The 21,730-nt window shown below is 46.4% G+C and overlaps 3 protein-coding genes across 5 annotated transcripts in view; 2 read left to right on the forward strand and 1 right to left on the reverse strand.

The window, feature by feature from the left end:
- LOC109522638 (dedicator of cytokinesis protein 3-like) overlaps nucleotides 1–10,893 on the forward strand; it is a 22,560-nt gene extending 11,667 nt beyond the window's left edge. The window contains 29 exon segments of the mRNA XM_019881373.1: nucleotides 23–150; nucleotides 404–550; nucleotides 1,077–1,175; nucleotides 1,460–1,554; nucleotides 1,635–1,710; nucleotides 1,823–1,923; nucleotides 2,579–2,637; nucleotides 2,714–2,862; nucleotides 3,027–3,112; nucleotides 3,242–3,268; nucleotides 3,762–3,857; nucleotides 3,955–4,015; nucleotides 4,097–4,348; nucleotides 4,508–4,594; nucleotides 4,712–4,816; nucleotides 4,999–5,140; nucleotides 5,237–5,403; nucleotides 6,278–6,364; nucleotides 6,563–6,745; nucleotides 6,848–6,931; nucleotides 7,020–7,137; nucleotides 7,451–7,529; nucleotides 7,791–7,854; nucleotides 8,664–8,745; nucleotides 8,816–8,910; nucleotides 9,150–9,225; nucleotides 9,305–9,427; nucleotides 9,646–9,728; nucleotides 9,994–10,893. Of these exon segments, the coding sequence (XP_019736932.1) occupies nucleotides 23–150; nucleotides 404–550; nucleotides 1,077–1,175; nucleotides 1,460–1,554; nucleotides 1,635–1,710; nucleotides 1,823–1,923; nucleotides 2,579–2,637; nucleotides 2,714–2,862; nucleotides 3,027–3,112; nucleotides 3,242–3,268; nucleotides 3,762–3,857; nucleotides 3,955–4,015; nucleotides 4,097–4,348; nucleotides 4,508–4,594; nucleotides 4,712–4,816; nucleotides 4,999–5,140; nucleotides 5,237–5,403; nucleotides 6,278–6,364; nucleotides 6,563–6,745; nucleotides 6,848–6,931; nucleotides 7,020–7,137; nucleotides 7,451–7,529; nucleotides 7,791–7,854; nucleotides 8,664–8,745; nucleotides 8,816–8,910; nucleotides 9,150–9,225; nucleotides 9,305–9,427; nucleotides 9,646–9,728; nucleotides 9,994–10,515 (3,473 nt within the window). The 3' untranslated portion in view covers nucleotides 10,516–10,893.
- Nucleotides 10,894–11,397: 504 nt separating this feature from the next.
- On the reverse strand, nucleotides 11,398–17,006 carry slc2a9l1 (solute carrier family 2 member 9, like 1). Of its 3 annotated transcripts, none has more exons than XM_019881356.1 (12): nucleotides 16,232–17,004; nucleotides 14,634–14,729; nucleotides 14,330–14,490; nucleotides 14,122–14,246; nucleotides 13,756–13,885; nucleotides 13,382–13,530; nucleotides 12,995–13,182; nucleotides 12,815–12,895; nucleotides 12,196–12,297; nucleotides 11,996–12,071; nucleotides 11,780–11,907; nucleotides 11,398–11,706 (listed from the first exon to the last, which is right to left on the reverse strand). In XM_019881356.1, the coding sequence occupies exons 1-12, from the start codon at nucleotides 16,370–16,372 to the stop codon at nucleotides 11,521–11,523; spliced, it is 1,563 nt and encodes a 520-aa protein (XP_019736915.1). In that variant the 5' UTR covers nucleotides 16,373–17,004; the 3' UTR covers nucleotides 11,398–11,520. The 3 variants fall into 3 exon arrangements, with proteins under 3 accessions (XP_019736915.1, XP_019736914.1, XP_019736916.1); XM_019881355.1 differs by having other exon boundaries at nucleotides 12,815–12,925; nucleotides 16,232–16,999; XM_019881357.1 differs by having other exon boundaries at nucleotides 11,569–11,706; nucleotides 11,823–11,907; nucleotides 12,815–12,925; nucleotides 16,232–17,006.
- A 180-nt stretch (nucleotides 17,007–17,186) lies between these two features.
- On the forward strand, nucleotides 17,187–20,043 carry psmd6 (proteasome 26S subunit, non-ATPase 6). The gene is made up of 8 exons (XM_019881358.1): nucleotides 17,187–17,450; nucleotides 17,887–18,092; nucleotides 18,391–18,536; nucleotides 18,628–18,847; nucleotides 19,026–19,134; nucleotides 19,283–19,451; nucleotides 19,666–19,743; nucleotides 19,828–20,043. Exons 1-8 carry the CDS (start codon nucleotides 17,306–17,308, stop codon nucleotides 19,922–19,924), a joined length of 1,170 nt encoding a protein of 389 aa, XP_019736917.1. The 5' UTR covers nucleotides 17,187–17,305; the 3' UTR covers nucleotides 19,925–20,043.
- The last annotated feature ends 1,687 nt before the right edge of the window (nucleotides 20,044–21,730 follow it).

Genomic DNA, 21,730 nt, shown 5'->3' on the forward strand with positions numbered 1-21,730 from the left:
GGCTGTTTGCCTGGTTGGTCAGAGTCTCGACGGATTCTACTGCCCGTGCTTCTTCATCACATTCATCTCCATCTCAGGCATCAGAAAGAACTGCTCATGTGTTCTGGGATCCTCACTTCTCTTTTCTCAATCATCAAGACCAGCTCGTTGGTAACACGTGCACGCACACACACGCACACACACACACACACGACATGCACACAAAAAAAGAGTATTTTTTTAACTCTAGTTAACTCTGACATTCTGAGACAATGAAATGTTTACAAGTTAGACCACATCACATGATGTGTGTCAATTAAAAAAAAATCAGTGTGCCACTGTTCAGAGAAGAATGAAAAGATGAAGTAGCATCATGTTTTGTTTTGTTTTTTTCCCTCCTCCGCTTCCTCTCGTCTTTTCCCAGGATGCGTCGGTGCACGAAGAGGTGGAAATGATGGTGGAGTCTCTGTTGGATGTCCTGCTGCAGACCTTGCTGTCAATCATGAGCAACAGCCAATCACAGGAGGCGGTAAGAGGTCATCGCTGTCCACAGTGCACCGCCGAGACCTCTGTTAGTAACTAACAATCCAAAAGTTTTCTCACGAGCTGCCATCAGCGGGCGGGGGCAAAATGTGACTCCGCGGGCGGCTGTCAAACGCATCCGCAGTAACTTTTCCTCCTGGCAATACAAGTAGCGGATTAAGGAAATCTTCTTGTCAGTTCAGCATTTTTAGGTCCTTTGATTCAAATCCAAGGCATTATTATCGTTGTTGTTCTCATCAAATTCATATGAGAAGTTGGCACATTTTGCCCCGTCCAATGAACCCCCCAGCCCCACCCCCACCCCGCCCATCTTGTGTTTGTCATCCACTTCTTTTCGGCTTTCATGAAAATTGCGTTTGCACTCTGCGATGATGACTGTAAACAGTAACGTTAGTCATTGAGTTGAATTGGAAAGTTGCTCTTTGCGATGTGATGAAAGCCAAAGTTTCCTGCATGGTTTCCTGTCCCGTCGATGCCGCCTCCTCTTTCACCAAACGCTCGCCGCCGCACTGCCGTCGGCTGACCCGAGCGTGGCTCTAATTCCTTTTTGCCAGGGAGAGTTTGTCTCCTGCCTTCTGTCCCTCCTCCGTCACATGACTGACATCCACTTCCAACACCTGATGGAGAACTTTCAGAGCAAAGACGTACTCAAGGTACGTCCAAGGTTCAAACGTTGGCTTGTGAAGACTTCACAAGAAGTATCAGCGATGATATAAAGGTGCCCAGAGAAAAGAACAGCGCTTGTCGTTGTGAGGCACAAACAACCTTCTCAAAAGATCAACCAAATATTGACTTGATTGACTTGCCTTTTTATCGATGAAAAGCGCTGAATAATTTCGCTTTGTTGATCCCGAAAAAGCAGCAAAATTAAATGACGGCAAAACAAACAGCCTGCCTTGGATGACTGAGGACGGACGTGGCGCGTTTGTCTCCTCAGGAGTTCATGATGAAGATTTGGTGCGTGTTCCGAAACCTGATGAAGCTGAGCATTTTCCCGCGCGACTGGAACGTGATGAGGCTCCTGACCAGCCAGTAAGGCGGCGCGACGGAGAGCAGCAAGGAGGCCAAGGACGTCCGTCACGTGACTGACTTTGCCGTTTTGTGCTCTTCAGCATCATCCTGAGCACGGCGCAGCGCCTCGCACCCTTTCAGCTCAAGAACTTTGTCGGAGCTGACTTTGACTTCAAGGTAACCGCGCCGGCGTCGTTCAGCCACACCGCCATGTGATCAATTCCCGATTCCTATTTATTCGGCGCACGCCGCGTTACTCTTCTGAGGATTTTCGACTTTGTGAGCGCAGGTATGGAGCTCCTACTTCAGTCTGGCAGTTTTATACATCAACCAGCCCAGTTTGCAGCTGGAAAACATGAGTCCATCCAAAAGGAAGAAGATCTTTGACAAGTAAGGACCCGTTTGTGCAAGACGCTTCCGTGAGCCAAATTCAGCATGTCAAAGTTCACTTTTGCTTGGAGCTGCGCCCACGAAATGAAGTCCTCATCATTTCTAAGCCACGCGGCCGCGTCCTCAGTCTGTCATCATACATTTTTTTTCCCTGTATGTATAAAAAATATATACAAGTATGCATGTTGCATTTAAGAACGCCACTGCCACTTACTGTAGTATTACACTTTATTCTAGTATGGGGGGCGGGGGAGCATGTTCCCACCCCAAACTCTCTCCATGGTTTAACCTCCCAATAGGTGAAAAGCTTAGTACATTTTTGGCGCCGGTCGTCGCACGTCAGCAGATGTGATGCATATTTTGAGCCACAAAAATATTTTTTAAAAAAATGAATAAAAACATTTTCTCGTCAAATGAAGAATTATATTTGAGAAAGGAACAAAAGGAAGGTGACGATGTGAAAGGAATTCATCGTCTGTCTCCCTATGTGCTGTGTAATTAACCGGCGTCCCATTTCGGGTGTTGGCAAAACTATTTCCGGGTGGTCACGGTGAAAGCAGGCAGCGACATGATATCATTCGACGTTTCTTCTTGAGTGCGGGCGAGCATCAATCTGGCCTCCAATCTGAAACGCTGACGTGAAATGTCACCGCAGGTACGGAGACATGAGGGTGACCATGACGTACGAACTCTTCAGCATGTGGCAGAACCTTGGTAAGAAACCGCCGCCCGAGCGTTGCTCGAAGCTTCGGTTGACACCTGTTGCAAAAGCTCCTCCAATGTGCCCCAGGCGAAAACAAAAGACATTTCATCCCCGGGATGATCGGCCCGTTCTTGGGCGTCACGTTGGTGCCTCAGGCGGAAGTCCGAAACATCATGATCCCAATCTTCCACGACATGATGGACTGGGAGCAGCGTAAGAATGGAAACTTCAAACAGGTTGGCTTTAGACTTCAGACTTTCCGCCTTCACACGTGTCCTTAGCGGCGAGGCAGTGTCACATTGTTTCCATAGCAACAAGGCACATACTGTATTTATCCACACGTGTTGTTTGCGTGTTTAACCCTGGGACTTGATTTGCGGGTTTTGTCGTCGTGGTCTAGGTGGAGGCCGAGCTGATCGACAAGCTGGACAGTTTGGTCTCGGAAGGAAAAGGCGACGACAACTACCGGGAACTCTTCAGTTTGCTGTAAACCGAAAGTTTGGTGTCATTAGAGGCCTAAGTTGTGTTTCTTTCAACTCATTTTCTTTTTTTTAACCTTCCTTTTTTGTGCACTACCGCTGCTGTTGTGCATTTGCTTTGTGCGACGGGGATTAGAACTCAGCTCTTTGGGCCGTACCCCAGGTATGCATGAACTAACATCTCCACTAACATCTCTTCATTTCTCCGTCTCTTCTCCCCACTTGAATTGCATTGATCAACAGAAGAATTCAAACGCATTGACAGAAAAAGAAAACAAAAAAAACAGCAATATCATGAAGATGTCATTTTGATTCAGTTTTACTGGGACAGCTCGAGTGGGGGAGGAGAGACACTCAGTCTATATTGATGAATTGTGTTTGTGTGATGTGTGTGTTGCATATGTTGCATAAGTCTTCACTGAGCCAAAGAGGAGAAGCAAATTCAAAGACAAAAAAACAGCAATATAGTGAAGACGTCATTTCGATTCCGTTTTAAAGGGACAGCTCGAATGAGGGAGGAGAGACACTCAGAGTCGAGATTGATGAATTGTGTTTATGTGTGATGTGTGTGTTGCATATGAAAAGTCTTCACTGAGCCAAAGAGGAGAAGCAAATTCATCAGTTGCTTTTTTTTTTCTTTTTTGGTCTTCTTCAAGTCTGTTGGAGAAGATCGAGCAGGAAACGTGGAGAGAGACGGGGATCTCTTTCGTTACTTCGGTCACGCGACTGATGGAACGTCTACTGGACTACAGGTGACGCACACGCTCACATTTTCCGATGGATATCGGTCATGATCAACCGCGTGCGAGGAATAGAAAAAGTGATGAGCTTTGTCCGTCCTGTCTTCAGGGATTGCATGAGAGGAGATGAAACGGAGAACAAGAAGATGGGCTGCACCGTCAACCTCCTGGTAAGATTCGGCGGCGGCGCAAACGGTGACTGGCCGAACGGAGGGCGACGGATCCGTCGCTAACACACTGTCGGTGCTCAGAACTTCTACAAATCGGCGCTCAACAAGGAGGAGATGTAAATCCGACACACACTCGCGCGCGATGGCGACTGCATATGTGCGTGTTTGCGATGTGGATCCACAGAGGCGGCGTTCACGCTCTTGTTGTACTGGGAGTTGCTGCAGTGGGATGAGCGGCCAACGAAAGAACTTCTGCATTATCCCGCTCAGTCCGAGTGGCAGCGCAAGGAGGCGCTCGGCCGCAAGTTGGTCCACTACTTCGGCAAAGGGAAGGTAAAGCTCATCCGCTCTTTTGGGTGAATCCGCGCAAAAGTGGAAGTCGACGCGGCAGGAGTCGCCCAAGTGACCTCTGAGGTCAGTAAAAGCCGCGGCTAACGTTGTTGGCGTTGTGGGCGTGCGTGTTTGTGTGCGCGCACGTTTGTGTGAGTGCAGTGTTGGGAGTTTGGGGTTCCTCTGTGCAGGGAGCTGGCCTTCCAGTATGAATCCTTGTACGACTATCAGAGCCTCAGCTGGGTTAAGGTGAGCACGAAAAAGGCGCGAGATGCGCGGTTCACCACTTCGCTAACTGCAAAATCGTGCTGAGGTCAAAGAAAAACTCTCCTCTTCTGTTTTCGTCTTTTTTTTGTGTGTTTGCAGAAATTGGAGGCCGCCTATTTTGACTACATCATGGAGCAACAACGTCTGGAACCCAAATTCTTCCGGGTGGGATTCTACGGCAGGAAATTCCCCTTCTTCCTCAGGGTCAGTTGAACCTTTTTTTTTTGTTTGTTTTTGCTATCGGATGAAAATCTTAGCCGCTCAAGAAGATAAGCTTCTGGAACAAGATACGGCATTAGGATGTCGCCTGCAGTCTGGGCCTGACGCTCATTGAGAAGTTGTCCAAGGTGCGCAAATCTGAAGTCTTTGGACTGTGTCTCCACTAGAATAAGGAGTTTGTGTGTCGCGGTCATGACTACGAAAGACTTGAGGCCTTTCAGCAACGGATGCTGGGAGAGTTCCCGCAAGCCATCGCCATGCAGCACCCGAACCAACCCGACGAAGCCATTCTGCAGTCTGACGCCCAGTGTATCCTGCTTTTGTTTGTTTTTTTTTGTGATTGCCTGTATGTGCGTGTGCACGCGTGACTCACTCTAGGCAGTTTCTTTGACCGGCGGCGCCCAGACCTCCAGATTTACGCCGTCACGCCGGTTCCCGAAGCTGTCGATGTCCTTCAGTTGGACCGAGTCCCCGACCGCATCAAAAGTTTTTACCGGGTCAACAACGTTCGGCGTTTCCGTCACGACCGACCTTTTCATAAAGGACCCAAAGACCGAGATAATGAGTTCAAGGTCATTTAAGTTGCTTGCACTTCCACAAAGTGCACGTTGACGCGTCATCGTCGTCTGAAAGCCAACACGCCACGGAAAATTCATTTTCCTTCATTGTATTACATCCCCTGCGCAAACATGAATAGTGCAACTATCAATGGCATCTGATTCCCCAAAAAATTAGGACATGCCCTGTATGCCGCCATATTGGACATTTTGGAACAATTGCCGTAATCCCCGTGAGGTACGACGTGCTGTACACGACATTGTTCATTTTGGACTTATTTACTGGTATGTTTTGCGACACAAAAAATAAAAATAAAAACAGTTTGACGTCGTTCGAGGATTGCCGTCATTTCGATAGCACTCCTACCTATGTCAGGCAGGGGCGGAGCTACATGGTGGCCGGGGATGGCCAAAGCCACCCCTTGTCACTCTGTGGCCACCCCCACACCTCGGAAAAAAATGTTGGCATCTGGAATTTGTCTTCCGTTTTCACATGATTGCCATGTTCTTAGACCCTGATGCTCTTCCAGAAGTTATTTATTTAACTACATATTTAAAAAAATAACTATGCACTTCATGTAAATGCACAAGAATCTGTCATGCAATCATTGAAATTAACTTGGGGGATTATTTTGGCAAATACAAAGACTAGACACAAAAATGAGAACACCCAAATATGTATCCGAATTTACACTGCTGTGCCATTTTTCCATCAATGCTTTGAAATGTGCGGGCAGAGGTTTAATGTTTCTACACACCACCTAATTGAATGAAGGAAAATTAATTTTTAGTGTAATGTTGCTTTACCACGTGAAATCATACTCATAAAGTCCACAAGTCAGCCTTTGGGCTCCTTTTGATGATGTCAGCCACTTTGTTGTGTTTGCAGAGTCTTTGGATCGAGAGGACCACTCTGATCCTTGCCCATTCTTTGCCTGGAATTTCACGCTGGTTTGAGGTGGAGAAGAGAGAGCTGGTGAGAGAATGAATGAATGAATGAACAAATGTTGACACACACACACATTCATATGAATGGCTGCGGGACTTCAGGCTAATTCTAAAACCTGACTGGAAAGTGGCTTCAGCACCTCCTGAGTAGAGCATCCCCGTCAGAGCCGAGTCTGGCGTGGATATTGAACACTTTGACGGAAATGACATCCTGATCTCTTTTCAGGTGGAGGTGAGTCCGCTGGAAAACGCCGTCAGCGTGGTGGAGAACAAGAACCAGGAGCTGCGCACGCTGATCAGCCGCTATCAGCTCAAGCAGCCGCACAGCAACAACGTCAACCTTCTCAGCATGACGCTCAACGGAGTGGTGGACGCCGCCGTCAATGGCGGCATCGCCAGATACCAGGAGGTGGGCGCGGCCATTTGTCAAGTGACCGCCATTGTCTGCGGCGACGTTTTTTTTTTTCCCTCTCACAAAGACGCCGTCGGTTGTGTTGTTTGTGGCTGCCAGGCTTTTTTTGACAAGGATTACATCAGCAGCCACCCGCAGGACGGCGACAAGATCACACAGCTGAAACATTTGATGCAGGAGCAGGTGAGACGTGAAAGGGCCACGAGTGCAATTTTTTCGTGCAATGAGGTGTCAGTCAACGGAAAGCTGAAGCCAAAGGCCTTTGTTTCAGGTTCACGTCCTGGGAGCCGGCCTGGCTGTGCACGACAAGCTGGTGCATCCCGAAATGCGGCCGCTGCACAAGAAGCTGGTGGATCAGTTCCAGGTGATGAAGAGCAGCCTCTGCCATGTAAGGACCTCTGATGGCAAAATCTTCAAAGTCAACGTCATCGTCATCTCGGGTTTCCTCGTGACATGTTTGACTCGGCCATTTTGTTGCGAGTGTTCATCCGCTTGCTCTTCGTGAGGACGGCGGAAAAACTGGACAAGCAATAATCGCGACCTTGTTGAACGGGCCTGAAGTAATGACCCAGATGTTTTGAGCACGCGCCTGCTCCTGCTACAAACCGAGACGCGCTGACAAGGAACATGCATATGTGACGCTCGTCAAAAGAGAAGATGTCCGCGTCTGCCGCTAAATCTGCCATTTGTATGATGCGATGACTGCGTCGCAGGCTTCCGACCAAGCGGACTCCGCCAGAGGGATTGCAGGACCCGACGGCTTCAACGTGCACCGACACAGGTACGAGTCTTTCGTCCCAGCCAACATTCACAAGATTCTCATCTCGAGATTGCTTGATTATCATCCAACCGAGCCCTCATCTTGTCCGCATGCGTCTCGTTTCTTTTGGTGCAGACCAATCAGGCCTGCTGTCATCATCGCTTAGTTTCTTGCTTGCTCCTTTTCTTTTGTCTCTTCCTTCCTGCTGCCGTTGAAATCGTCTGGGCCTTTGTCTTCTTCCCACTTTGCCCGACTTCGCTCCTCCTCTCTTCGCATCTCCAGCGAGACGGGAAACGTTGGCAATATGCTCATCTTGGCCGACGGTGAAGACTTCTACGGCATTCAGGTTAGAAAAGGAAAGGGCTGAGAAGCAATATCAAAAGGTCCGGTCCACAAATTGTTCAAATGTCAGATGTATGAAATGAAACCCTTCATAATTTTATACCTAATATAGTGGACACGTTTACAATGAATAACTGAAGAGTTGAAATGCAAAACGCTTGTGACGAGTGCCCTTCTTAACCCCAACTTCTCAAGTCACCAAAATGGAATTGCATGCTTTTTCATTCCAATAGATCAGTTTCATGTGACGTATGCATACATTAAGTCTGGCTGCGTGCGCATCTTGGAGGCAGAAAACACACGCTTGTGTGGTCGTCATACAGTGAAACTCCTCTACAACGAAACCTACATGTGCGAAAATACCCCCGAGTGTGAAAAAATCTTAATGCATGAAGCCATTCCCTCTTTTCTGGTTCCCCCCCCCCCCCACAACGAAAATCCCCCCTGTTGCGTAATAGGAAATCTTTTTCTCCACCCTTGCCTCGAAATGACGTTCACTGCTACGAAAACAAGCCTCCCGCAAAAGTCTAATCCAACCTCAGCATGCCACAGCGACCTCTGCTGCTTTGTTCGGAAACTGCAACAGCAACCACCACACTGGTTTCCACATGCGCTCAGGACTGAGGAGGCAATTAAGAATGCTCGTCTTTGTAAACAGCAGTGACGTCATTAAGATGCGCGCGCATCTTGGAGGCAATGTTTGCCAACATTGAAACCCATCTAATAGATGATAGATGAAAATATAGATTCAAGCAGATCATCGCAAACACCCGAATGTTGACTTCTGGGCACATTTCAAATATTTGACTGCAGGCAAACCACTCCTCCTCCAGCCTGAGCTCCACCCACTCGGCACCCTCTCACTTCATCAGCTTGGCTCTGTCAACGCACAAAGGTAAAGAGACCGGACACGCCCAAAAAGCGACTCGCCATCTCGCTCAACTCCTTGTCGTCTTCTATGGCAGAAAAGAGCAGGAATAGAGAAACTCTGATGCTGTTGCCACTGCAGCGAGAGCGCCCCAACAGCGTCATGTACCAAAACTTTGGCGAAGATGGACAGGTCAGCACTTGTCCTTACACCTTACACAGTACAGTTGGAGAACACAATACAATCAATCCTCACTATTGGCAAAGGGGGCGCAAACTGTGTCATCCCTGTGCTTAAGTCAGAAAAAGTGCACACAACACAAAAAAAAATGGTGTGTTGAATTGAGCCATTTTTTTTTCAGTGTATGAAAACCTGCTTTGGCTTTCAGTCAAATTGTTACCGTCCAAACTTGCCACTCTTTCTTCTTCCAGAGACTGTTTCTTCACCCGCTGATCAGTCCAGCTTGTAAACCCTGCAGCGACCCCAACCTGTCCTTCTCCGACAAAGGTCGCTAAGTCGCTGCGACCAGGATTGCGTGCCCAATTCAAGGTCACCAAATAATCAAGAACTTGACTTGCTTTGGCAGTTGTGGCCGTGCCCAGCAGTTGGAGTTTGGACAGCGCGAGCAGAGAAGCCGTACCCGTTCTGTCCGCTCACGTCGGCGGCGGCGCGGCACCTCCCGTTCCTCCGCGGAATGCGCCAGCGCATGGTATGGCCGCATGCAAGCGTCACCTTTCATCTTATTCCTTTCGGCTTTTCGTTTAGCGGCTCTATCAAGATGCCGAAATCGTTGCAGCAAATCCCAGATTACAAAGGAAGACACCTACACCCCCATGCCCGCCCCTCCCCACCCCCGCCTCGTTTTTTTTCTCATCATTAGCATCCTAGTTAGCCTTCCTCATGACCTTCTGTTGTCGCCCCCTATAGGCCGACACCTGTCGATGCACTTTGCCGCTTTCCACCACCAACTCGGTGACCTCCCTCCTGCCCTCCCTATACGCTCCCTAAAGGTACTCTCCTCCCCCACCTTTTCCTCCTACACTTACCCTCCTCATCCTCATCCTCCTCTCCGGGATGCCTTCACGAGCAAGGCATTGAAAGACCCCGTAAACAAGCTGACGGATTTAAAAATAAGTAAAATGGTGTCGATTGTGATGCCAAGAGTTTTCCTAACCGCTGAACTTCTCATCTTCAGTTCCTCTCTCCAAGCGGGACATTTTTAAGTGCCCCGCCCCCTTTTCCATGAAAACACTAATACTGTACTGATTATTTCAGTCTCGCCTGCAGTGTTCCCTTGCTTTGCCCACCAGTCCAGCGTCCATCCCGGATGGCACTAACTTCACCCTATCAGACAGCAGCAGCAGCAGCAGCAGTAATAGCAGCAGCGTGGGGGTCTTCACCCTAAGCCAAAGTAACTCAAGTGACATCCCCGAGTCAGCAGCCAGCCAGGCTGAGCAGGGGGACCCTCTCTCGCCTTCCCGACTCATGGGCTACAACGTCTCAGACCTGCTTTGTATGAGCCCCTCCGCGCCCCAGTCTCAAGGCTCGGCCATCTGCCGAGAAGGACTGCCACCACGCTGCCAACATCTCCACTACATCCCCACGCACTCGCCTCTCGACTGGCCCCCCGAACCTCCTCCTGCTGCTCGACCGTGCAAACCTTACTCCAGGGAAGGGGGTGTCCCTAAGGACAGCGGGCCTGCATCCGCACTCGTGGCCGGCAACAAGTCACGGCCGCCGTTTGCTGGCCCCCAGCAGGCCAGAGTGGGGTGGGCATGTGGCCTCACTCAGGAGTGACCTAACCTGCTCACATGGGAAAAAGAACATCTGCACCCAATAACCAAACTAGAGTAGCATCCACTGGTGGCTGGCTAATACTCACCACTCACCACATGACCTTGAATAAAGGTCCACACTTTGATAGAATTTTTTTTCACTGAGTAGGAAAAATATCTAGTTAATGAGATTAACTAAATGTTTCAGCTGTAGGCGCAAATGGTACGGGGGGGGGGGGTGTCCCGTACTGCAGCCCCGCTAATTATTTTGACCTCGATCTTGCTGGCCAGCCCACCTTCACGTCTACATCACCTCCCATCTCATCCAATCATTTACAACCCTGTTACCATTTCCTTGAATTTGAATCTGAAAAAGATTAAAAAGATTTTCACAAGGGTTGATGTGGTTGATTATTATATTTTATATCACTCATAATGCATGGAGTATGTTTTTTGTCCAATGAATGTCTTGCAGTTGCGTAACAAGTAGGGTTTCAAACTTGTGTTAGTGTTTAGAATTAGAGTTTCAAACTAAATTACCGTATTTTCCGCACTATAAGGCGCTTTGGATTATAAGGCGCACCTTCAATGCATGGCCTATTTTAAAACTGTTTTCCTGTATAGGGCGCACCGCATTATAAGGTGCATAGAATAGAAGCTACAAAAGTGATTGCGGTTACATTATGCATCCACCAGATGGAGCTACACCAAAGAGAATACAATACAATACAATACAGTTTTATTTATATCGCATTTTAACAACCGCTGCAGCTGTAACAAATACCTTGTATACAGCCGTGTTTGTTTTAAAGTTCTCTATAAATACAGTTTGAGTTATTTTCTGTTTACTTTTACTGAAGTATCACTTTTAGGGACTTTATACAAGACAGTTTAGTCACCGCGCTTCACTGTTGCGTGTTTTCCTTTATTAGCTAATACACTCGCACGACATTCCACACAGTCACACAGTGTGGCCCCACTGTTCATCCACAGTACGTTCACACTGCCGCAGCAGTAGCAGTGCATCCTACAACTTAGTCTCCAGCCGTCTCTCTTTGGGAAAAGACTTCCCGCAGACGGTGATGGCTTTAAACTGGTCCGAGATCTCCAGCAGCGTCTTCCCTTTTGTCTCGGGCAGGAAGAAGAAGACATAAACGCAACCCAGCAGGCTCATGCAGGCAAAAATCACAAAGCAGTACGAGTCCAACGCATCCTGGAAAAAAAAATCACATTATTTTGTCTGTGCTGCCAGTGCAAATTGTGCAATCGCTTCCGCGCGTGCTTACAATCAGTATGGGAAAGGCCAAGCCCAGCACGGCTAATACGAACCAACGCTGAACCCCGAAGAGGACAAACGCAGACACCCGATTGGACTGAATGAAGATCTCGCTGTTGAGAGTGCCCGCTGCTCCCCCTCGCAAGTAAGCACAAAAATCCCTCCGTGAAGCACAGAAACGGCAGAAGCTGGATTTATTTTTTTTTTTTGAAAGGTGCGCTGTTACCAGGGCCTCCGCAGAAGAAGACGATGAAGAGGATGATCAAAACAGCAGTAAGGTATGGAGCCCATGAGACAGAACCCTTCAAGATGAAACGAATATGACGTTATCAGGATTGCATTTGAGATCGGCTTTTTTATTCATGTCTGTTTTGAACTTGAATTAACCTTGAATGTACAGCATCAGAGGCCTCACTTTTTTTTTACCTTCAGGTTGAGCACCACCGTAACCGAAAGCCAGCACGCAGACATGACGCCATAGCCGGCCCAGAACAGTGGCCTCCTCCCCGCGCGCTCAATCAACAAACCCTGAAGGGAAAGAACGTAGCACACATCCCAGTTGGGTTTTAATACAAGCAATTTACAGCTGAGCCAATCTATGCAATTGTTTCAAATTTGGAGCTGTCGCAGTCCCGAAGCCTTGAAGTATCCGAACCCTATCTCAGTGTGATGCAGTACAATGCTACATATTACATCTACGGCGGCGGCATAGCAACTGGTTAGCATGTCCGCCTCACAGTGCAGAGGTGCGACGTTCAATTTCCGGCTCCGGCCTTCCTGTGTGGAGTTTTCATGTCCTCCGCGTGCCTGCGTGGGTTTTCTCCGGGTACTTCGGTTTCCTCCCACATTCCAAAAACATGCACGGCAGGTTAATGGAACACGCTAAATTGTCCCCAGGCGTGAGTGTGAGCGTGAATGGTTGTTCGTCTCTGTGTGCCCTGCGATTGGCTGGCAACCGGATCAGGGTCAAAGGTCAATCGAATCACAACATCTCGGCCAAAAAGAAACAGAGGTCGTCTTCACGCGAGCAAGTGAAGCTACTCACACAAGATATGGAGGTGATGATTTCACTTATGCCGAGCCCTATCGTGATGTAGCGGATGCGATCTGCCGGGATCCCCGCTCGCTGAAAGATGTCAAAAGCAAAAGTGCTGATCTGGGAGGAAAGGAGACAGTCATATTGTCAGGTTTGGAATCTTTTTGTACGGCGTGACAACATCCTCACCATGGACATGCCTGATAACTGGTTGCAGCAGTAAATGGTGGACATGGTGATGAGCTGCCATCGGACTGTTTGGTCCCGAAGGAGGAGCAGCGGACTTTTTGTTGGGGCCGCTTCCATAGTTGCCTGCTCTGTCAACATTTCCTCCATTTCCTGCTTGAAGTCGCCTTGGCCCCAGAGACTCTGCAGAGCTGGAAGGCAGCGATTAGACAGACTGAGAGGAAAACGATGCATCTCGATCAGCTTGGTGTATATATATTTTTTAAAGGATTTTATTTTAAACAGTAGAATATGTTCATGCCCTCCTGTCCTTGATTCAAACCAACACAGTTCATTTGCGGTCGATGTTGCGGTGCGGTGGACGTGATGGTTAAAAGAAGACTCACTCACCCTTTTGGCAGGCTTTGTCATCTCGTTTCTCGATGAACAGATATCTGGGCGCTTCGGGAAGATAAGGCAGCACCATCACTTGGACCACCGAGAGACACGCGGGCGCACAAAGGACCACGTTCCACAGCTCTTGGCGGCCCAGGATCTCGCTGTGAGAAAGAGAACACGCTCGACTAGATCAGTCCAAATGAAGATGTGCCCGTTTTTAACGCCGATTTGATTTTGTTCTCATCATCACATCATGTTCACAACGTGGAAAGAGAAAAAAATTTTGGCAACTTGAACTAAATGTGTTCTAGTTTAAAAAAAATAATAATTGGATTATGATTTATTTGTGATACAAAACTATAATTGAATGGGGAAAAAAATCATACCTGAGGCCAAAAAACTGAGCAGACAATTTGCCAATGGAAGCAAAGGTCGCTGAGGACATGGTGACAGTGCCTCTTAGCTTTCTGGGTGACATCTCGCTCAGGTACATCAGATGGGTGCTCATTCCCAGAGCTGCAAGCCAGGAGAATATTCTTACTTATATTCTTACTCAATCATGAATTAACAACAATTGTGCTAACATGTTCTTGTGAGAATTTAGTAGCAACCCGAACAAAAAGTTGCAGACTGCAACAGATAACGTGCCCTGTTGCAACGCTCTCCACAAACATGGCAGTCCTGATCAAATGCATCTTTTTGATCTCATCTTTTTTTTCGAGAGGTATCAAGCGGCTGCCAATCGTGTTTACCTGCCGAGTAGCCAAACAGTACTCTCGCCACGATGATCATTTCGTACGACTTGGCCCATTTACTTGTCAGCATGATCGTGGCCGCAGCGATGGCGATGAAGCTGTTACAGATGACCGCTTTTTTTCTGGCGGAGGTGACAAACACGTCTCCTTCGGCGTTGGGATTCGAGAGGACCTGCTCGAAAAGCTGTCGCCTGAGAGCACTCACCTTCCCAGCAGGCTCAAGAAGCACTTGACACTGACCGCACCAAAGAGGCCCCCCACGGCGTACATGGACACGATGAGGGACCAAATGATGGTGACGGTGTGTCGTGGCGGCGGCGCCGCGTATCTCTCATACCAGGTGCTGTTGATGAAGTGCTGGATGAACTGCGCGGAAAAGGAACCAAAAGATGCACACGTTGAACCAAAATTGGATCCGGCACGCGGTGACGTGTGAGACTTGATTGGATGACACCTGAAAACCGTAGGAAGCGTCTCGTGCAATAACTTGCACGCGTGACGTGTCTCACCGGAGAGGGAGAACTCAGGGAGGTGATGTGGTATCCTGACTGAAAGCTTCCTCCGATTCCCAAAATTAAGATGAGAAAAAGAGCATTCCCACGCGCCTAAAAGGATCGAGCATAAAGATAACACGATTAATCCTGACACTTTAACTCAAAAGCATTTTACTCTGTCGATCGGCACGTCATAAAAAAACATTCCTGGACTCGAGTGCGGCCCATCTCGCACTTGATCGTCCTCAATCGACTTTCCTCCATTGACATCGCCCACGCCGTCCTAAACTGGTTCTACTCATACCCCAAAACGGCACACTCAATTCATTCAGCGAAAGTCATTTTCAACTGTCCCCTGCAGGTGTGTCCCAGGGTTCTGTCCTGGGCCCCCTGATCTTCTAGCTCCGACTCTTCAGCGCCTTTTTTTTGTACATTTCATATTTTCTTTTATTGCTACATGGGTGCAATATCGCTCACTTCCTGCACCTGCTACTTATCCTGGTTTTACCTCGACAGCATACTATCATCTCATCTAAAATTTCCTAAACGTGTGAGAAAATGTGTTCAGGTTCAATGAAACCAAGGGTGAATTTTCAGGCCATAATTGCAAAAGGTATAACTAGCGCAAACACATCTGTGAGAGGCTCCACCCCACCTTTGAGCCTAATGAAGACAAGTGCTATCGAAAATGGATACCTGAAAACTATGAATGTAACGATATCCAAACGTCATGATCCGATATTATCATGATATTAACATCACAATATGATAATTCTGATGATAATGTGGGGAGTTTGGCGATATAAAAAGAGCTCACAAAAAGCTCATGTATAAAAGTTAATGAAGTCAAGCACACTTTGGTGTTTTTTTTTTGTTGTTGTACAAAATAACAGTGTGATGAAGAAATAAGGTTGGCCATTTTATTGCTTTTCATGTCGAAACATGGCAACGATGATATGGCAATTTTAATATCGCGATATCGCGCTTTTCGTTACATCTCTAAACGATACTCGTATTCGTTATTTGGTGTGTATTTATAAAACCTGGAATAAAGCAGGCACAAACAGCAGGCGATTTCAGTTTTACAAAGCTATGTACAAAGGAGTTTTATTTGTAAAAGATAGACAGTAGGATATAGTAATGTATTGAAATTGTAAAATTCCGCCTTGTTTTGACAGAAATTTATTTTTACATAAATTAATTTAAACCGGCACATGTAATTTACTTTCCTGTTGATGTAATGATTAAAATAAACCCTAGATAACGACATTTGGAATGACTAAGCAAAAAATGATTGGGATAAGTCACCGCTTTAACTTGCAACCTTTGAGTTACGCATTTAGTTTACATGCGAGGACAGTCATTGAGGTCAGGGCTGTGCGGCAAAACAAGCATCATTAAAAAGTTACAATGTTTATTTCCCCCCCCCTCCCCTAATACAAACTATATTACATGCATTCCAGTAGATCCATGAAACCAATTCTGTTGAGGTCAGGGCTGTGCGGCAAAACAAGCAACATTAAAAAGTTACAATGTTTATTTTTCCTCCTCTAATACAAACTATGTTACATGCATTCCAGTAGATCCATGAAACCAATTCTGCGAAAACCTACCAGCTGCTGCAGCACGGTTTCCATGGGATCCTCAGTTGCGTGCACATTCACGCACCCAGTACTTGCGGTCTGACGGGATCCTGTTAAATAGCTAAGGGGGCTGATCATTAACCTCTCACACTTTTTAACTGGAAAAGGCATAAATAGAGACTGACATGTGTCTTGATGCAACTTTCTAGAAGAGTTTGTAAGTATCTTAAATCATTGACTATTTGTTAATAATGGAGAGTAAAGAACTTGTTTATTGAGCTACCTGTCCTCATCCCGTTGTTTTTTTCTCCCTGTTATTCGCACCATATATTCATGCTCACATCATCAAACCCATCCATTCATATTTAAAATATATCTGCTACTCGAGTATTGCGTCATGTTTTCTAAATAGTGCAAGAACATCAAAAACACCGAAATATAAAAAAGAAATTGTCCCTGGGTGGAGTTTTCTTTCTTTTGGTAATGTGGGCGCTGGAAGAGGATGTCAGCGTGTGGGGTGGAATGCGGCCTACTCCAACCCAAAACATTAATTTCCGAGGATGACACGAAGAATATGCTAACTACTCCAAAAATGAAAGTTAAAAATTGCACTTGCAGCAGCGAACTCTGAGTGACTCAGTTATGGGCTGTCCGTGTACCTTTGGCATGGCAACAAGTCGTGATATACACATGCTACTTACCCAACCAAAACACACACACAACAGTTTTTGCGGTAGTGTGAAATGGCCTGAACAGTTTGGGGGCCACCAATTGGTAGACAGTGGGCCGAATCAATAAAGTTACTAAATTGGTGAACTTTAGACTGTTAAACACTAATGTATAAAAAAAGGCAAACAAATTATTTACTCAAGACAGAGCATTCTACACCGAGATGTGGTCCCTAGTTTTGTCCATCAGATGGCAGTAAACTATAAATATGGTAGTTATAATGGCAAAGACTTCCCCTCTTTTCTTTTCTCGTCGAGTGACGCTCAGGCGGAAACAACACTACGCTGTTTGCCGTAGTCATCGTTGATTAGCCCAAATCCAACAATTTCGCTCAGCTTTTCTTGATCGTCCTCGCGTCTATACTTGCGACGAAACATGCCGCTCGAGAATTTGGAGGAAGAGGGCCTGCCCAAGAACCCTGACCTGAGGATAGCACAGCTCAAATTTTTGCTCACAATGGACGGTCACCGACAAGATGCTAAAGTGAAGACGGAGCTCATGGACGCTGTCAAAGCTAACAGTGAGTTAGCATATGACTGCTTTATCTTTACGTTTATTGTCGCCCCACAAAATGAATATGCGTAAAAGAATGTGTATGAGGGAGCTCGTTCATAAAACCGATGTGCTATCGAGTTGCTGGCTAATTCACGCAAACGAACGCCCATCGTCCTCAGCATGGGTTGTCATAAATATAGCAAATGTTTTATTGTCAATTTAATCAGATTGACGTGTCATATTTTGTGCCCAACCAACAAAGCAGTGACAGATTTTGATGAACCATACTCATAAAAACATAAGTTTGAATATTTGTGTAAACATGTGCATTAAAAAGTTTAGCGACGGACAAAGGTTCACTTATGCAAGGTTCATCCTGAACTTGAACTAAAAACATTCATATCACTGACTTTTGGTGCATAGTGCTTTTACCGTTCTTATAATTTGTGTCTGTGCTCTAGACATGGCCCCCTACTATGAAACCTTATGTAAGGAGCTCAAGTGGCAACTAGACGGTGACCTGCTGAGCAAGATGAAGAAGGCAAACGAAGAGGAGTTAAAGCGCCTCGACGACGTGCTGGAGGATGCAGAGAAGAACCTCGGGGAGAGTGAGATCAGGGATGCTATGATGGCCAAAGCTGAATATCTGATCAGGATCGGCGATAAGGTAACTTGTTCATATACTGTCGTCAGAGTATCCGGTCACTGCTCACGACTTTGGCTACAACAGAAATAGGTCTAACACAAGAACTGTTTACCTATTAAAAATTACATTTCAAAGAACTTGAAATGTTTTCGATTTATGGGTTGGGAAAGCAGTGCTTACCCATGTGAAGAGAAGAGAATGAGTAGCAGGCCGTATGAGTTTGAAAATCTTATCCGCGTTCTGTGATTCTAATTGAAAATGTTGCTTTAGTTCCACTGATCCACTTCAAGAAATATGCTTTTGCCATGCGTGTCCACAGGAGGGGGCCTTAACAGCATTCAGAAAGACCTATGACAAAACAGTGGCTCTGGGTCACAGACTAGACATCGTCTTCTACCTGTTGAGGATCGGCCTCTTCTACATGGACAGTGACCTCATCACGCGCAACTCCGAGAAGGCCAAAAGGTAATGGCGGTCAGAAGCATCGAGCCTTATCTTTGCACTGTACGGTGCGAGGCACGGACTGCCCTTATGCGTCACCCTGTCTTTCCTGCAGCCTCATTGAAGAGGGGGGAGACTGGGATAGGAGGAATCGGCTGAAGGTCTACCAGGGTCTGTACTGCGTTGCCATCAGGGATTTCAAGCAAGCCGCTGAGCTCTTCCTCGACACCGTTTCCACCTTCACGTCGTACGAGCTCATGGACTACAAGACTTTTGTCACCTATACAGTCTACGTGTGCATGATTGCCCTCAAGCGTCCCGACCTTCGTGAAAGGGTACAAAAAAAAGCCCACGCGTGCGTTCGCAAACAAGCTGCAGAGGGAGCTTTTTTTAGCGGTCCGCATTTCTAAATCAATAATCCGTGGCAGCGTTTTCTATTAATGAGGGCATCAAAGGCTCACTAATGTCCATTACGGTGCTGGCTGCATGACAATAATGCGTTTTGTTTTTCAGGTAATAAAAGGAGCAGAGATCCTGGAAGTGCTGCACAGTCTGCCAGCTGTTCGCCAGTATTTGTTTTCCCTCTACGAGTGCCGCTACTCGGTCTTCTTTCAATCTCTCGGTGAGGACGTTTCACCTTGTCCGTCGCATTAGCTGTTGATCGGAGAGCTTCATGGCGGTCCATCATTAGACCGAGCCCTTCCGCCAATAATGAAAATCTGTGTGTCATTGAAGCTCACCTCCGTTGTCTTTCTTTCCCCTTCCCATAGCAACCGTGGAGCAGGAGATGAAGAAGGACTGGCTCTTCGCCCCACACTACCGCTACTACGTGAGGGAGATGAGGATCCAGGCCTACAGCCAGTTGCTGGAGTCGTACCGCTCACTCACGCTGGGCTACATGGCCGAGGCCTTTGGCGTCAGCACGGAGTTCATCGACCAGTGAGTGATCTGTGTACTGTTCAGCAGGTTTCCCCCAACTAGTTCTCACCTCAATCAAGTATTGCATTTATGTCCAGATGTTATTGTTTCTGCAATTTTTATGTGTTTGTTTTATTGGCACAGTGGAACATAATTTATAGAACCCCGGTACTGGCCTGAGAACATGTATGTAAGCGAACACAGCTCCATTAACCCGCTCGTCTTGTACCTCAAGGGAGCTGTCCCGATTCATCGCCGCTGGCCGTCTCCACTGCAAAATTGATAAAGTGAACGAGATTGTGGAAACCAACAGGTAAGGTCACCGTTCATCAGACCGCAGTATTGCTGGCCCGTAACTAAAAGAACGAAATCGTTGCATTTGTTATTCTTCTACCAGACCTGATAGTAAAAACTGGCAGTACCAGGAGACCATCAAGAAGGGTGACCTGCTGCTCAACAGAGTCCAGAAATTGTCACGAGTTATCAACATGTAAAACATGGTGGCCACGTTTTGTCAGGTCGGCGAGGTGGATCGCTCAGCTTTGCTTTTCTTACACCTGTACTTTGTTTGACAAATTCGTTTGTGTACATAATAAAATGTTTGAGCTGTTGACATGGGTGTTTTGGAATTTACAGGGAAGAGGCAAGAGACATTGATTTGTATAAATAGTATAAATTATTTTATTTACAGAACTTGTTACAAAACAAATATACTATACAATCTTTTTTTTTCTTTAAATATTACTTCTAACCTATGTTTTGTTCATGAATTACATAGCAGCCAATACACAAAGTCTAGCTGAAAATGATTTGATGCGCACCCGCCCCCAAAAAAAAAAAAACTCTACAGGCTTTTTGTCGTATGAAGGGTGGTCTCGTCCCCCAGACATTAGCTGTACTCTTGCGTTCACATTCCAAGTCTATGGTTCTAGTAAAAAAACAAAAAAAATCCTCATGTTTCCACCTTCTTGAAACTTCAGTTGAGATGTCAGTGGAGTTTAAAGGTAAACAAAGGACCAGATTGAATGTTGTGGTGTTCGACGCCCAGTCAGCCAGAGGCTGCAGCCACACACACACACACACACACACACGCACACACACACACACACACACACACACACACACACACACACACACACACACACACACACACACACACACACGCCCGCGCACGATGAATGGAAATGTTAGCATTTTGTCAGTCTCACTGAACACACACATTACAACGGTTTGATATCGGGCAGCTGGCAAGCTCAATTTTTTTTTTTAAACCACACTTAGGGTTCATAGGCAGATTTAAACACTTTGAACATTCAAGTAAGGTAACTAAAATAACCCAACAACACTGTCCTCAAACAGTTAGGGTGAAACAAATTCAGGCACTTTCTTAATTGGATATTTCTTTGAAAAAGCTGTGATTCAAATTACTTGTTTGGCAATGGCTATGCAAAAAAAAAATCCCCAAAACAAAACAAAAAAACGATTCGTCCCTTCAGAGCCCTAAAACAACAACCAAGAAACGTGTTTAAGGTCAAGTGTATGACTGGCGGGTCCATTGAGACAAAGCCTGCGGCGCACGAGACGGTCACAGGCTGATTGGGCCACACAGGTACATTAGTCGTGTTTGATTCAGAGGCAACAAAATTTGTGTTGTAAAAGCACGTGTGATTTGAGACCTTGAAAAGTGAATAAAGGTATTCGCTGTCCAACAGACACATGCTACAGTGGGAAAACACTTCACCTTTGTCCCTTCAGGGACCCTCAGTCCATGATTCATGAGAGGCTTCTATACATTTATATATATTTATATATATCTCCACGTATTGCATTATATAGACTTGGCAGTGAAACACTTTAAATAATCAAATTCCGGCTTCTCTTCTGGCTTCCTAAATAAATAATGACTCTTCAAAATGGTACCCAAAAATTCCTGCACGTACAAAAAAAAAAAAAAGCCTGTGCAAAAATACACATTTCATTTATGTACAATTTGTTAACAAAATATTTTTTTCCCCCAAATAGGGGTAGTTCTTTAACTACATAAGCTATAGGAGTGGTGGGGGCAGGGCAAACTAAAGGTGTTTAATAAAAATCCACTTTCCACTCTTGACTGACATCAGTGGAGGTTTCCAGATATCAACTGGTGCTGTCAAATGTTTTGAAATACGTCCTTGTGTGAAGCCATCTGCATGAATCTCACGCCACAAAGCCATCTTGAAACTGCTCAAAAGAAGCAAAAATCCCACCGAGACTGGGGAGTACCGCCTGATTTAAGACTCCATTTTCGACTCGGTGGGGTG

The sequence above is a fragment of the Hippocampus comes genome, unplaced genomic scaffold (assembly GCF_001891065.2).
Source record: "Hippocampus comes isolate QL1 unplaced genomic scaffold, H_comes_QL1_v1.1 scaffold68, whole genome shotgun sequence".
Lineage (NCBI taxonomy): Eukaryota > Metazoa > Chordata > Actinopteri > Syngnathiformes > Syngnathidae > Hippocampus > Hippocampus comes.

What these genes read in the sequence shown, in the direction of transcription:
- psmd6 (XM_019881358.1), top strand. Translation starts at nt 17,306, where the DNA reads ATGCCGCTCGAGAATTTGGAGGAAGAGGGCCTGCCCAAGAACCCTGAC. An exon ending in AGCACGGAGTTCATCGACCA is followed by an intron (nt 19,452 to 19,665) that starts GTGAGTGATCTG and finishes TTGTACCTCAAG; the next exon opens with GGAGCTGTCCCGATTCATCG. An exon ending in GAGATTGTGGAAACCAACAG is followed by an intron (nt 19,744 to 19,827) that starts GTAAGGTCACCG and finishes TTCTTCTACCAG; the next exon opens with ACCTGATAGTAAAAACTGGC.
- slc2a9l1 (XM_019881355.1), bottom strand. Translation starts at nt 16,372, where the DNA reads ATGCCTTTTCCAGTTAAAAAGTGTGAGAGGTTAATGATCAGCCCCCTT. An exon ending in ACTGTTTGGCTACTCGGCAG is followed by an intron (nt 13,886 to 14,121) that starts GTAAACACGATT and finishes CCTGGCTTGCAG; the next exon opens with CTCTGGGAATGAGCACCCAT. An exon ending in TCATCACCTCCATATCTTGT is followed by an intron (nt 12,298 to 12,814) that starts GTGAGTAGCTTC and finishes CTTTCCCTTCAG; the next exon opens with GGTTTGTTGATTGAGCGCGC.